The sequence below is a fragment of the Amblyraja radiata genome, chromosome 22, assembly GCF_010909765.2.
Source record: "Amblyraja radiata isolate CabotCenter1 chromosome 22, sAmbRad1.1.pri, whole genome shotgun sequence".
Classification (NCBI taxonomy): Eukaryota; Metazoa; Chordata; class Chondrichthyes; order Rajiformes; family Rajidae; genus Amblyraja; species Amblyraja radiata.
The window spans coordinates 29,812,512-29,828,719 of record NC_045977.1 but is presented as its reverse complement, the minus strand read 5'-3'; the positions used below and the strand labels follow the sequence as shown (position 1 = coordinate 29,828,719).

Genomic DNA, 16,208 nt, shown 5'->3' with positions numbered 1-16,208 from the left:
CCTGCTTTGATCTGTCGTTTTCACACCTTACTCATCCACATCTCTATGTTCCCTTTTCTCCTGCCTCTCAGTCTAAAGAAGGGTCTCGACCCAAAACATTCCATCTCTCCAGAGATTCTGCCTGAGCCGATGAGTTACTCCAACATTTTGTGTCTATCCTCGGAGTGTAAACCAGCATTTGCAGTTCCTTCCTACACAGCTGGGATGACAGACACGCCCCCTCCCCGAGCAGCTGTCAATCACCTGACCACAGTTCCCTTCCTGCTGTCAATCACCCGACCCCGGAGCGCACTGAGCCGCGCCACCTCCCGTTGTCAATCACATGGCCCCGCCCCGAAGCGCACTGAGCCCCCTCCCTCCCATTGTCAATCACATGGCCCCGCCCCGGACTAGCCTGCACCAAGCTCTGTCCCCCCCACTGTCAATCATCTAGCCCCGCCCCTGACAGCACTGAGCCCCGCTGCCTGATGTCAATAGGCCCCTCCCTCCAGCTGCCAATCACCGTGAGCCGTTCCACGGCGGAAGTCGTCAGCACTTTCCCAGCGGGCCCTGGGCTCAGACGGACAGCGATGGCAGCTCAGGACGGTGGGTGTCGGATGCGGCCTGTTCTAGACCTGGGGATTTCAGCACAGTCATCGCTAGGGCGGCAAGGGGGACATGCAAAATGCATGATTGTTTGTGGGGAAGCGGGACCGTAGTCCATCGAGACTCTGCAATGGACAAGGGAGGGTTGAGGTCAAGTACCAAAGAAGAAAGGGGTAGATGGGTCGGATATGTGTGCATGGTGCCAATGTACGAGGTGGCGGGCTGAGAGTGTATGGAGTAGAGCGTGCAAGGTCCAGCGCCTACAGGGGCAGTGTGCAAGTGACCAGCATGCAGAGGGAGTCATTGTGCGAAATATCGATGTGCATAGGGGGAGGAGGGAGGGGGGCAGTGCAAGGGTACAACATGTACAGGGAGCAGAAGGCGTAATTGTGCAAGGGAGCAATATGTTCTGCGTGCAAAGGATCAATATGTCCGGGATAAAGGGAGGTCAGTGTGCAAGTGATGAATGTGTACAAGAAGCAGGGGGGTGTCAATGTGCAGAAGGGAGCTGTGTGCAAGGAATCGGTTGGGTTAGATATGTGTACAAGGTACCAATGTGCAAGGGGTGGTGTGCAATTGATCAGTGTGTGAAGTGAGTCATAGTGCACAGGGAGCTGGAAGAGTTATTGTAGAGGGTCGTATGGTAGGAAGCAATGTGCAAGGGACCAGCATGTACAGGGAGCAGAAGCAGGAGAGGCAGTGTGCAAGGGGGCTGTGCATAAGGGACTAGCATAAGTCGGGAACAGGTGGTATTTTCATGAGAAGGGGGCTGGGTGCCAGGAACCAATGTGTTGGGGTGTATGGAAGGGTGTTGAGGTGCAGTATGTAAAAAGGGGTTTCCATGAGGGTGATCATTGAATGAGCTTAGAATTAATTAGTTCTGGTTTTGAAAATTGAAGGGGCTCTGGAAAATGACCAGATTGCTATTTAGAAAAAATTGTTTTACCATGTCCATTTAGGGAAGGAAATGTCTAGGCCTCCATGTCAAGAAAATTATTTTTTTTAACTGCCCAATAGCTCATGGGCAATTAAGGATCATTGGTAAATGCTGGCCTTGGGGATGATATGAGAACATGAGCAGGCCCTTCACCCTGCAAGAGCCATGTTGAACATGATACCAAGTTAAAGTAATCTCTTCCGTCTGCATATGATCCACATCCCTCCATTCCATGTGCATGTGTGTGCCTCTCAAATCTTGCCACTGAAAGCTTGTTGCTATAATATTCTGCCTTGACCATAGACATAGAAAATAGGTGCAGGAATAGGCCCTTCAAGCCTGTACCGCCATTCGATATGATCATGGCTGATCATCCAACTCAGTATCCCATCCCTGCCTTCTCTCCGTACCCCCTGATCCCTTTAGCCACAAGGGCCACATCTAACTCCCTCTTAAATATAGCCAATGAACTGGCCTCAACTATGACCATGCTTCCCAGCACCCACAACAGTCTGTTTTTAGAAAAAAAAATCTTGCCCCACACATTTCCTTTAAGCTTTGCCCTTCTCACCTTAAAGTAATGTCCTCTCGTCTTTGACATTTCCACCCTGGAAAAAAGGTTCTGATTATTTAACCTATCTATGCTTTTCAGTTTTAAATACTTTTAATGGGTCTCCACTCAACCTCTGAAGATCCTGAGTAGACAACAGCCGTCTAACACCTTATTGGTAATATTGTGTAATCCAGGCAGCATTTTATTAACCTTTCTTTACCCTCTCCAAAGGCTCCACATCCTACCTGTCAAACATTACAGATCCTGAGTTTCTCTTTTTAAAAATAGATGTAAGTTAAGAAAATGAGGTATTTGTTTAAGACAGAACTGCAGATGCTGGAAAAATCTAAGGTAGACAAAAATGCTGGAGAAACTCAGCAGGTGAGGCAGCATCTATGGAGCGAAGGAATAGGTGACGTTTCGGGTTGAGACCCTTCTTCAGACTGATGTGGGGGCGGTGGGGCTGGAAGAAGAAAGGAAGAGGTGGAGACTGGGCTGTGGGAGAGCTGGGGAGGGGAAGGAGGGAGAAAGCAAGGACTACTTGAAATTGGGGAAGTCAGTGTTCATACCGCTGGGGTGTAAACTAAAGAAAATGAGGTAGGTGTCATTGAAACCAAACTAATTGAGTTTGGCAAGGAAAATTCTGAGGCATTTTTTCTCGAGTAGAATTCGGAGTCAGATTTGGATTAAAAGGGCCAGCCTTGTAATTAGTTTAGAGGTACAGCCAAGGAAACGGGTCCTTCGGCCCACTGAGTACAAGCTGACCATTGATTACATGTTTACATTAGTTCTATGTTATCCCAGTTTGCATTCACTCCCTACACACTAGGGGCAATTTATAGAGACCATTTAATCTACAAACCCATGTGTCTTTAGGATGTGTGAGGAAAATGGAATACCACAAGGAAACCCTAAGGAGTCATATGGAGAATGTGCAAAGTCCACATAGACAGCACCTGATGTCAGGGTTGAAACTGGATCTCTGGCATTGTGAGGCAGCAGGTCTAGATGTTGTGTCACAACCTAAGGTGACAACTTTCTGCAGAACTTTAGAATTCTATACTTCATTGGGCTGGTGGCTGCTTAGTTGGTTAATTTATTAATGGTTGAGATAATAGACAATAGGTGCAGGAGTAGGCCATTTGACCCTTCGAGCCAGCACCGCCATTCAATGTGATCATGGCTGATCATCCCCAATCAGTACCCCGTTCATGCCTTCTCCCCATATCCCATGACTCCGCTATTTTTAAGAGCCCTATCTAGCTCTCTTGAAAGCATCTAGAGAACCTGCCTCCACCGCTCTCTGAGGCAGAGAATTCCACAGACTCACCACTCTCTGAGAAAAAGTGTTTCCTTGTCTCCATTCTAAATGGCTTACTCCTTATTCTTGAACTGTGGCCCCTGGTTCTGGACTCCCCCAACATCGGGAACATGTTTCCTGCCTCTAGCGTGTCCAACCCCTTAACAATCTTATATGTTTCAATGAGATGCCCTCTCATCCTTCTAAACTCCAGAGTGTACAAGCCAAGCTGCTCCATTCTCTCAGCATATGACAGTCCCGCCATCCTGGGAATTAACCTTGTAAACCTACGCTACACTCCCTCAATAGCAAGAGTGTCCTTCCTCAAATTAGGGGACCAAAACTACACACAATACTCCAGGTGTGGTCTCACTAGGGCTCTGTACAAATGCAGAAGGACCTCTTTGCTCCTATATTCGATTCCTCTTGTTATAAAGGCCAACATGCTTTCTTCACTGCCTGCTGTACCTGCATGCTTACTTTCATAGACTGATGAACGAGGACCCCCAGATCCCGTTGTACTTCCCCTTTTCCCAACTTGACGCCACTTAGATAGTAATCTGCCTTCCTATTTTTGCTACCAAAGTGGATAACCTCACATTTATCCGCATTAAACTTCATCTGCCATGCATCTGCCCACTCCCCCAACCTGTCCAAGTCACCCTGCATTCTCATAGCATCCTCCTCACAGTTCACACTGCCACCCAGCTTTGTGTCATCTGCAAATTTGCTAATGTTACTTTCAATCCCTTCATCCAAATCATTGATGTATATTGTAAATAGCTGTGATCCCAGCACCGAGCCTTGTGGTACACCACTAGTCACCGCCTGCCATTCTGAAAGGGACCTGTTAATCTCTACTCTTTGTTTCCTGTCTGCCAACCACTTCTCTATCCATGTCAGCACTCTACCCCCAATACCATGTGCCCTAATTTTGATAACTAATCTCCTATGTGGGACCTTATCAAATGCTTTCTGAAAGTCCAGGTACACTACATCCACTGGCTCTCCCTTGTCCATTTTCCTAGTTACATCTTCAAAAAATTCCAGAAGATTAGTCAAGCATGATATCCCCATCGTAAATCCATGCTGAATCGGACCGATCCTGTTACTGCTATGCAAATGTGCGGCTATTTCATCTTTTATAACTGACTCGAGCATCTTCCCCACCACCGATGTCGGGCTAACTGGTCTATAGTTCCCTGTTTTCTCTCTCCCGCCTTTCTTAAAAAGTGGGATAACATTAGCTACCCTCCAATCCACAGGAACTGATCCTGAGTCTATAGAACATTGGAAAATTATCACCAATGCATCCACAATTTCTAGAGCCACTTCCTTAAGTACCCTGGGATGCAGACCACCAGGCCCTGGGGATTTATCAGCCTTCAGTTCCATCAGTCTATCCAACACCATTTCCTGCCTAATGTGGATTTCCTTCAGTTCCTCCGTCACCCCAGATCCTCTGGCCACTACTATATCAGTAAGATTGTTTGTGTCCTCCTTAGTGAAGACAGATCCAAAGTATCTGTTCAACTCATCTGCCATTTCCTTGTTCCCCATAATAAATTCACCTTTTTCGGTCTTCAAGGGTCCAACTTTGGTCTTAACTAATTTTTTCTTCTTCACATACCTAAAGAAGCTTTAACTATCCTGCTTTATATTCTTGGCTAGCTTACCTTCGTACCTCATCTTTTCTCCCCGTATTGTCTTTTTGGTTATCTTCTGTTCTTTAAACATTACCCAATCCTCTTGCTGCCCGCTCATCTTTGCTACGTTGTACTTCTCCGCTTTAATTTTTTATACTGTCGCTGATGTCCCTTGTCAGCCATAGTTGCCCCTTTCTCCCCTTGGAATCTTTCTTCCTCCTAGGAATGAACTGACCCTGCACCTTCTGTATTATTCCTAGAAATACCTGCCATTTTTGTTCCACTGTCATCCCTGCTAGTGTATCTTTCCAGTTAACTTTGGCCAGCTCCTCCCCTCATGGCCCCAACTGTAACACTGACACCTCCGATCTACCCTTCTCCCTCTCCAATTGTAGATTAAACCTGACCATGTTATGGTCACCACCTCCTAATGGCTCATTAACCTCGAGGTCCTTTATCAAATCTGGTTCATTACATACCACTAAATCCAGAATTGCCTTCTCCTGGGTAGGCTCCAATACAAGCTGTTCTAAGAATCCATCACGAAGGCACTCTACAAAGTTCCTTTCTTGGGGTCCAGTACCAACTTGATTTTTCCAGTCTACCTGCATGTTGAAATCTCCCATAACAATCACAGCATTACTTTTGCTACATGCCAATTTAAACTCCTGATTCAACTTGCGCCCCATGTCCAGGCTACTGTTTGGGGGCCTGTAGATTAGTCCCATTAGGGTCTTTTTACCCTTACAATTCCTTAGTTGTATCCATACTGATTCCACATCTCCTGTTTCAATGTCACCCCTTGCAAGGAACTGAATTTCATTCCTCACCAACAGAGCAACACCACCCCCTCTGCCCACCTGTCTGTCTTTTCGATAGGAAGTATACCCTTGGATATTCAGTTCCCAGCCCTGGCCCTCGTGCAGCCATGTCTCAGTAATTCCCACAACATCATAGTTGCCTGTTTCTAGCTGAGCCTCAAGCTCGTCCACTTTATTCCTTGTACTTCGCGCATTCATATACAGCACTTTGACCTCTGTATTCACTTCCCCCCTCGCACCGTTCGCAATTTGCCCTGACCTTACTTTGTTGTCCCTCCTCGAGCTTTACTTCCCATGAATTCGAGAATCTTTTGTAATTTTTCCTGTAGCCACTTCCCCTTCAACTCCATCTTTATACTCCCAATCCCTCCCCCCCCCCCCCCCCCCCCCCCCACTATTTAGTTTAAACCCACACGTGTAGCCCTAGCAAACCTGCCTGCCAGAATATCGGTCCCCCTCCAGTTAAGGTGTAACCCGTCCCTTTTGTACAGGTCACCCCTACCCCAGAGGAGATCCCAGTGGTCTATAAGTCTAAATCCTTGCTCCCTGCTCCAGCCCCTCAACCACACATTCAGATCCCCTATCTCCCTGTTCCTGTCCTCACTAGCACGAGGTGCTGGAAGCAATCCAGAGATAATCACCCCAGAAGTCCGGCATTTCAGTCTTCTTCCCAACTCCCTGAACTCATGTTGGAGAACCTCCTTCCTCTTCTTCCCGATGTCGTTTGTGCCTACGTGCACAACTACTGCCGGCTGTTCACCTTCTCTCGAGGATGTTCTGAATTTGGCTTGTGATATCGGCTCAATCAATACATTTTGCTGCCATCAATATAATGAAGGGATTAGAGAGAAGACAGGAGAATGGACTTTAGGTTCAAATGTGATCTTTTGATTGCAATCCATTTGGATTATGTAAGCTGTTTTTCTTTCTTTCTTTGATATTTTTGTGAATTAGCCAATGTGCTAATTGTTAACAAATTATAGCTGTGTAACTATCAGCAAATTTTCAATATAACAATGCAAATTAAATTTCTGTCAACTTGTCTGTTTTGTAGGAGCGGATACTGGTGGAATGGAATCTGAAGCTAGCACGGATGTTACTATTCAGCAAGAGAAAGTCAGCTGTGGGACTACTAGTGAAGGAGATTCGCAATACTTAATAACCGAACAAATGGAGAATGAGGATTCTCTTCCTCAAACGTCTGTTAGCAATGGTGGAGAGTCGGATATCAGCAAGGAAATGGTAGATCTAAAAGTTATATGGAACAAAAACAAATATGATCTGAAAGTGCCACTCGATAGTACAGGAGCTAGCCTGAAAGAAAAGATTCACTCCCTCACAGGTATGTCTGAATGGAGGATGGGTTACACTACTTTGTTGTGTTATATACCGGTTAAGAATTAAATATAGAAACAAGGAACTGCAGATGTTGGTTTATATCAAAAATAGACAGTGCTGGAGTACTCAGTGGGTCAGACAGCATCTCTAGAGGAAAAGGATAGGGCCAAAATATAGAAATAAGGAACTGCAGATGCCAGTTTAGACCAAGGATAAACACAAAGTGCTGGAGCTATCCTTTTTCTCCAGAGGTGCTGCCTGTTTTGCTGAGTTACTCTAGCACTTTGTCTATATTAAGAATTAAATATACATTGGGAGTAGTGCTATTATGCATAACATTGAAGACTTCGGCAATTCTTTAGATTCTATATAGCAGAGACTGACTTAGAAAATAAGAAACATATTTGCATTTCTATGGTAGACAAAAATGCTGGCGAAACTCAGCGGGTGAGGCCGCATCTATGGAGCGAAGGAAATAGCCAACGTTTCGGGCTGAAACCCTATGGTGCTTTTGGGGCGACTTTATAATTGGTCTAAACTAATTCCCAATCCATGCCAGTATATTATCTGCATTTTCGTGTGCTTTAATTTGTTTTTAACTTCTTGCATGGTGCCTTTATTGTAATTAGTGTTTCCAGATTTTTCCTGTGAATTTTTCTTGCAGTGAGCACGGTATCTGTCTGATGTCTCTTGTTTCCTTTGTCTTTTTGTCTCTTGCAGACTCACAAAGACTTTTTTCCATTTTCCTATTGATAAAGATTTTGTCGTTTTTCTTTATTACTAGATGCTTTTATATTCAATTTTTCTATATTTTCTGCATCCTTTGAGTTCTGAAATTTGCTCAAGGTAATTTGTCTTTTTTAACAAGAGTCACCTTTCCCTTTTGTAGAAACAAGGAACTGCAGTTGCTGGTTTACATACAAAGACAAATTGCTGGAGTAACTTAGTGGCTCTCCAGAGATGCTGCCTGACCCACTGAGTTACTATAGCACTTTTCACCCTTTTGTGCAGTGATCATTGTCTGCAGTTCTTTGTTTTAAATACATATAGTGATAATACCGAACTCGGTTAAAGGGTGCGATCGGCAATAACAGATACCATCTTCCCCCACCCCATGGTCTGTTGCAACAAAGGTTTACTATGTAAAATGTGGTGAGTTCACTTCGACAATGAGTCGCTGTTGTGGGTATTGAGAATGGTGGTAATGAATAGCATGCTATGCTGACATCAGGATAGCATATTTTATTCTGTATACATCCCATTGCACACCATCTTCCCTGGACTGCCTCTTCAGACTGGAAATTACATGGGGAACATCTCAGTTCATTTAGCTCTGAGTAAGAACAATTTACGTGGCTGTTTTAAGCTGTCAATTTGATGCAGTTGAGGGAAGGTATAATAGTGATTCGGGTGGATAGAGAGGAAGGATTCAACCCTTGTATTGATTGCAATAGATACAACATTAATGTATATTGATTGCAATACAATGTTGATCTATATCACTTGTCCTGATAGTAAAGAGCACCTAAATTAATTTTCAAAGATTTAACTGGATCAACGTTATTTCCCTTTCAGGTCTCACTCCTGCCATGCAGAAGGTCATGTTCAAGGGGCTGCTCCAGGAAGATAAAACTCTACGAGAATTAAAAGTAACAAATGGCGCAAAAATCATGGTTATTGGATCAACGATTAATGATGTTTTAGCAGTAAATACACCAAAGGAGGTTGTCCAACAAGAGGCCAAAGCTGAAGAACCCAAAAAAGAACCTCTATGTAGGCAAAAGGTGAGTTTCACTTTTTGATATAGTGAACATTGGGAACATGACATTGCATCAGTTTTGAAGGGCTGATTGGCATCGGATTTTATGGTAGATCCGTATCTTAATAGAACTATGCACATGTATCTGAAATTTTAGTTGACACACTACCGTCTCCAGATTTTAATTATCTATCCCATAATGTGCAGTCCTCAATTAGATTTTGGGTTGTTGATGACATCTTCTGTAGCTTTGCATTGTCACCTGTGAAACTGTGGACTCTACAAGACTGGTCATTGCTGCATTTTTGTTTAAAGCTCCCTATGGGATCCATGTTGGGGATGTTGGATATCGCCTTTTGACAGGGTTATGTGCATCAGCACATTGTCATTTTTGTATCCATTCCAAGACTAATTTTGCCAACTGGTCTGTAGTTTGGGATAGTTGTTTTTAAATCTTTGGAGCTTGTTGGTTTGAGCTGTTTTCTGGTGCCTTTGTTTCATTCATTTAAATCTTGGTTGCACCCATAATTAAAGCAGCCATTGTCAGTTTGAGAGCTTAATAAATTGATCTTTGTTCTTTTTAAGAGGAGCAAATTCCATCTTTGTACTTTTTTTTAAAGCGCACATGTGCAAAGTCAACTGGAAAAGTTAATGCAGACTTGGGACATGGTGCCCATAATTTTACATTCTATAAGATTTGAGTTGAAACTGGGACTAGTAACGCCGATGGACAATGAACTTTGTGGACTCTCTTTGTGTGCTTTGATTTTTAAGGACTTGTGCTAAAATAAACTCCAGTAATTGACAAATTCTACTTGGGGCATGAACAGCTACTTGGGGCATGAGGAGAGAAGGCAAACAATTTCTGTTTGATCAACTTTGTTATTGGGATCTAGTAGATTAGATGGCCACGGGCGATTATGGTAACGGTAGTGTGGGATTCTTGAGGGGTTGAATGGTTTTAGGGCTAAAACTGTCAGATAGAAAAGGAAGTGAGTTATTAATTCTGTGGAATTTTTAAATTGCTGCTGAGCTTTATCGGAGGATATTCTGTTAAATTCAGCTAAGAATGCAGAAAAAACTGAGCATTATTTTAGTGAGACACCATTTTCAGATAAGGTACCAGAGATTATTCAACATATCCCTTTGGCTCTGGGTTTAATGACTGTTTTGCTTGCTTTAGCAACACAGGAAAGTGTTGGACAAAGGAAAACCAGAAGATGTTATGCCATCCATTAAGGGCGTTAAGGTATGTAGTTACCAATTATATTAGTTGTTGTGCCTTGTATAGAGTTTTAGTGGAAGATGGGGGAAGTTGTCATTATTGACATAGTGTATATCTCTCACCTTAATCTCCATTCTGAATGCCACTTGAATTTAAAAGTGCGATTTTTTTTTTTGGCTGAACATTTGTACAGTTCTGTACAAATGTTGGTACAAACTTGGTACAGTGCTTAGCCTGCCTAGACCTACGGGATCTCCCTGTTGCCAACCATTTAAACTCTCCTTCCCATTCCCGTACTGACCTTTCTGTTCTGGGCCTCCTCCTTTGTCAGAGTGAGGCCACACGCAAATTGGAGGAACAGTACCTCATTTTGCTTGTAGTTGGCAACCCAGTGGTATGGACAATAAACTTGCTAATTTTTAGTAACTTCTACTTGCACTCCCCTCCATCTAGACGTGTTACCAGTTCCACAGTTCTCCACATTGTTTCTCTTTTGAGAACACATCAACATTGGGCTAACCCTGCTGGAGGACATTTGTGGCCAGCCTTGATTGGTCCAGGCCTTTTCTCACCTCCAGCTCTTCACCCCCCCCCCCCCCCCCCCCCCCACCCCCCCCCCCTACTTTCCATCTGAGGAAGGGTCCCGACCCGAATCGTCACCCATCCTTCTCCAGAGATGCGGTCTGACCTGCTGAGTTACTCCAGCACTTTGTGTCTATCTTTGGTCTAAAGCCAGACATCTGGGCTGGTGGTCTTGGTAGAGTGCTGAGGACCTGTGCACTTTTGAAGACCTAGAAACTTCTGATAGATTGAGGAAGTTTGGAAACTGGTGTTGTGGTTGGATGTCATCAGTGGCACTGATATTTGGTTGCTAATTAAAATGTCCTGGACCATAAATCTTTTTTCTGTTTTTTTAACTGATGTGATTTTGTTGATACATTGAATCAAAAGGTGATGAGGAATAGTGCTGTGTTAATAACTGTTGCTCCCTGAACTTTGTAGGAGCGCTTGCCAAGTGTACCATTGTCTGGCATGTACAACAAGTCGAGTGGAAAAGTAAGGTTAACCTTTAAACTGGAGCAGGATCAGATCTGGATTGGAACAAAAGGTAAGTTCTGCAGATGGCATTTCTGTTCCTTCTGTGAATCATTGATCTTATAACCTGCTGCGTAACAAAACAAAATATTTCACATTAGTTTATTTAGAGTCAAAGAGGGAAATTATCAGATTTTTTAAACACTGGTTGCAGGGTAAGATACCTGGTCTATATTTATTTCACTGGTGCCGACCATCTGGTATTAGGTGGGCTCAAGAGCTGATTTTTTTTAAAATAAAGGAACTGGCCTATACTGCATTTTGAAGAGTGTTCTCGTACATTTTTTAAGTCAGCAGGTGCTTTGACAATGTCACATTGGACTGATGACTGATGTTTGGTCAAAATAAGTACAGAATGTTTTGGTAATTTAAGATCATTTGTGGAGTGGAAAATACATTAACATTGCAACATGACATATCAGAACTGATTTTGAGAATAGGGTACGATTGTTTGAAAGTTCTCCAGTCATTTGTTTTACCAGGTGTTTTAGGATGGAGTAAAATGGGGAAAGTTTTATGACAAGGTGGAAGACATGAGATTAAATAACAAATAGAATGAACTTGCAAAAGGGGGTTGTAATGGCATAAGAAACAGAAAATTAGTCTAAAGGAGATATAATTGGGAATGGAACAATGATCAAAAATTGAATTAAATTCAATCAAATATTGTCTAGAAAGCAAGCTGCTGTTCAAGTCTAATTACACAGATTTTACCAAAATGTTTAAGTGCACGGCAACGGTTTGGTGTGGGAGTGCTACAACAAATTGACAACTAATCAGCAGTATGTTTGTATTTTGCCTTGAATAATGGTTTGAGTTCTGGAAGTAGAAAGATGAGAAATAAATGTCCAGGTGTTACATCTCTTGTAGTTGGTCAGCACAATTGAGTCCTTATATTTCTGTGAGGTTCTGATGTGAGTAATTTCCTTTTTTTTTCCAAACAGAAAGAACTGAGAAGATCCCCATGGGCTCTATCAAAAATGTGATCACCGAAGTTATTGAAGGACATGAAGATTATCACATGATGGTGAGTACTGGGAGAGCATGTGACCAGGAGGAAACCCTGCGGCAGGGCAGCAAGCCGTCTGACTATTCAATATTGTCGAGGCAGATGTGAGACTGCGAGATGGGATACAGCAGAAGCTTGGGTGAGCAGGAAGTTGGCAGCTGTAGGGTGAACACTGCCAGGCTCAAGTCGAAGAACAAAACAATGAAGATTTTGGCAGCTAATTAGTAGAGGGAGCAGCAGCTAGGGTTTGAGAGGAGGCATAAGTAGGTGGACAATCTTCACTGATAGCTTTTGCATTCCGCTTGCTTTACTCTCCCTACATTTAATGGCCGGATGCTTATTGACAACTCGCATAACTTTAATGCTGCCACTCCATAATAACCACCAAGACACATTAACTGTCCTTGTTTTATCTATGGCCTGATTTGCAGACCTTCATGACTTACAAGTGAGGAGCTGTTTACGTTGGAAACTTTCAACTCGTGTGTGTGTGTGTGTGTGTGTGTGCATCTTGCAGTTAATAATTTTATATCATGTCTTTGACTATTCTGCAGAAACTGCCATTCAGTGCTGACATTCGGTTTGAAAACTTTTGTGAATTGTGGCATACTTGATTGGACTAAGATACTCCTGCCACTTTCCACCTCTTGAATGTCTTACGACAAACTGTGGAAGAGATATTGGAGGAAGTTAGTCTTGATCTCCTGAGCAGCTGGGATGCATGAAACTGATCCCAACTCTGGAGTTGAGTTCTGGATTGAAGGGAAGATTGGAGGAGGAAAGGTTGCTTTTAGAAATCAAATTTGATTTTCAGGATTTGATTTGGTGTTGGGCAAACTAAAGGTTGTGGGCTTTTAATGTGGTGAAGGTGGGGAGGTTATGCTAATTTTGGGGCTTGAGTGAATTGGATGAACTTCTAACCACTGGATTTCTAATTTCTAGATTAGAGATTCTTTGAATGAACTTCTTTTGAATAAAACGCCATTTCAAAGAAGCAAAACGGCAAAATATCCATGTTCTTCTCTGAGAACCACAATTTTGGATATCAAAACCATTCATTGTTTAGAAGCTCAAAGGTTATTGTTCAATGAAAAGTAGGCTTGCTATTCCTCTCTCAACAACATCAGAACACAAACTGGTTATTCATTCTTCTGTAAAATCTTTCCCTTGACTTCATGCACAACAGTAGTTGGACCTCAAGGTACTTCGGTGCATGTACAGTAGTCTAAAGATGCTTTGGTAAGAAATAGGATTGTGTACAAGTAGAAGCCTGTTTTGCCTGTAAATCATCAGAAATTGCTTTCTTTAAAATAATACTTCATTCTCATTTCCTTTTTTTCCAGGCATTTCAGCTGGGTCCCACTGAAGCTTCTTACTACTGGGTTTACTGGGTGCCTACACAATATGTTGATGCAATCAAAGATACAGTCCTTGGAAAGTGGCAGTATTTTTGAATGTGCCTCCACCTCTGGCAGTGAAGGACAGACTGAAACCAAAGGACTACAAAATTTATTGGAACTTGCTTACTGGATTATAATTCTTCCTCCCATCCCCCTTCCCAAACATTGGAAGATGCTAACAAAGATATAGATTAAAAAAATAATGAAGATCCTCACCAGAAGCTGGAGGTGGTTTGTTCAATAAAGACTTTACCTGTGAACAACAAATTAAAAAACAAACACCATTTCAAAGAAGCAAAACGTCAAAATATCCAAGTTCTTCTTTGAGAGCCACAATTACCTGCAGGTGATGTGCTAGAAGCATTTTATTAAATCTACTGTAACATGGATAACATCCCAATTTAGGCTTGTTAAGTATCCATTCGGAACAGTGTCTGTAAAACAGTACAGTGGGGCACTACTCAATGTGCTCCTCGCCTCTATCTTCATGTGGATCCATTGTACTATAAAACCAAATTGTGGAATATTTATTTCTTTGAGCAATCTTGCATCACGTGTCTGTTCTCAGGACGTTTCACAATTGGTTGCCTTGTATTTAAGTATCTTCCCAAGTCGTGGGCGATATAGTCCATCCCAATGCCAACTGAAAAGGCCTAATCCCAATTCACAGATTTGATCTGCAAACTTGTAAGTGCGTGGCACAACAAATATACATCCAAGTAACTTTTTAAATATAAGGGTTTCTGTCATAATATTTAAATTTCATATGCACTCATGTTTGCGTATTGCCTCATTGGCTGTTTTTATTTCCACAACCAGAGGGAGAGCATGGAGTAAATGGTGCATAACAAATTCTATTTGTCTGTGCCTTCTCATTGCTTTCAAACTAGCTTTGCTATTTAATTGCAAAACCTCCTCCCTCCTCCCCTCAGATTTCACTATGCAATTATGCAGGACCCACTGTACTTCCTCTGATTTGTATTTGAGAGCAAAGGAAGCCATATTTGGATGAACAATATTACTATAAAATATGTTTTCCTTCTTAACATAGGGCCGTACCTGTTTAAAGCTGCATGACCATTTCCACTTTTGTTTCAGTTTCATGGGGTTGAGGGAGTTCAAGAGAAAAGGGGTGTATTGCAGTATGGCAGTAGATGAGTTGCAAAGCATTTTGGCTTTCTCTAGATGTGAGTTGCACTTTTTTCCTATTTCTGGATTGAACTTGTTGGATCTAAATGGATGTCAACTCTACCTGGCATTCCAAGGTGTTTGAGTTATTAATACTTCTGCACTGAAGGATATTGAATTTGTCTCTCTCCAATTGGCTGTGCTGCCTATCGGTGTCCTCGTAAAGTTAGTCGTGTGCACATGGGGCAGGCATGAACCATAAATTAAAGACCATTGCATGTTTTTAAATGTAAAAACTGAACTTTTTTTTCCTTCTTTCCCAATGCCTGCCTTTGCTGTTTACAGTAAGCACACTTTAGAGAAATTTGGAAAGGAGTAAAACATCAAGCAACTTTTCAACTGGCCATTTTCAAGTGGCCATTTTCCTGCAAGGCATCAGAGTTATATAGGTTTGCAATGTGTGCTGTGTAGTTTGGTTGTATTTGAATCAATAAAGTGGGGGAAAGGGTTCTTGTACTGTAAACAAATCATCAGATCAAGCCATCCATTCAATTGCAGAATTTTCTGACACTAAATATTTGAGGGGACAGTGTAAAGGGAGCTTTGCACTGCACCCAACACATTGGACGCTGTAGAGGAACCTAATTTTGTATGTAACTTGATATACATGCCTTGGAGGTATTTTGGATTGTGTGGAAAGAGCTTCACTCTGTGTTGTACTAGTACCGAATACTTGCACTAATGGCAATTAATGGAATAGTGTGCAGTTTCTAATCACTGAGATCCTTACGTGGATGAGTATAAATAGATAAATTAAATGTTGAGTGTTTTGGGATTTCTGATAAGTTTATAGATCTTAGACCTGATAACCATGAAAGGTGCAATATTTAAATGTAATATGCCATCATTTTTATATAAAAAATAATCATTGCCCTGTTCTGAAGTTTTTCATGGCACAAACTGATACAGTACTGGTTTAGTGTAAAAGGTCATGCAGTTTTAATAACACATAACTTGCAGAATGCATGATTCAAGCACACTGATCTTTTCAAATTAAGGAAGTTGACTTGGTTTTAGAGTTGTATTGCTTCCAATTTTAGTGCTGACCATTAGTTAGCCCATTGTTTAATTCTGAAAACTAGTCTTTATTGCCAATTAAAGTTTGTTACTTTACAATATTTGATTTTTTAAAAATTGTCGTCCTTTACGGGTCTGAATGCAATAACACCACACACTATCCCTCCAATGTGCAACCTTCTTTGGAAATGCACAGATTTGAACATTATTTGGTATATGGAAGAAAGATACTAAAGGGAGAGTTTAGTTTTGAAGTAAGATCCTAACGTGGTATTGACACAAATCATGATGAATCAGGAAAAGGGTTCAAAGTAGAAGTGAAATCCCAATAAACA

At 42.1% G+C, this 16,208-nt stretch overlaps 1 protein-coding gene across 1 annotated transcript; it reads left to right on the top strand.

Moving 5' to 3' along the window:
- The first annotated feature begins 514 nt into the window (after positions 1-514).
- ubfd1 (ubiquitin family domain containing 1) lies at positions 515-15,971 on the top strand. The gene is made up of 7 exons (XM_033040900.1): positions 515-585; positions 6,897-7,184; positions 8,756-8,964; positions 10,123-10,188; positions 11,167-11,272; positions 12,204-12,286; positions 13,612-15,971. Exons 1-7 carry the CDS (start codon positions 570-572, stop codon positions 13,720-13,722), a joined length of 879 nt encoding a protein of 292 aa, XP_032896791.1. The 5' UTR covers positions 515-569; the 3' UTR covers positions 13,723-15,971.
- Positions 15,972-16,208: the final 237 nt, after the last annotated feature.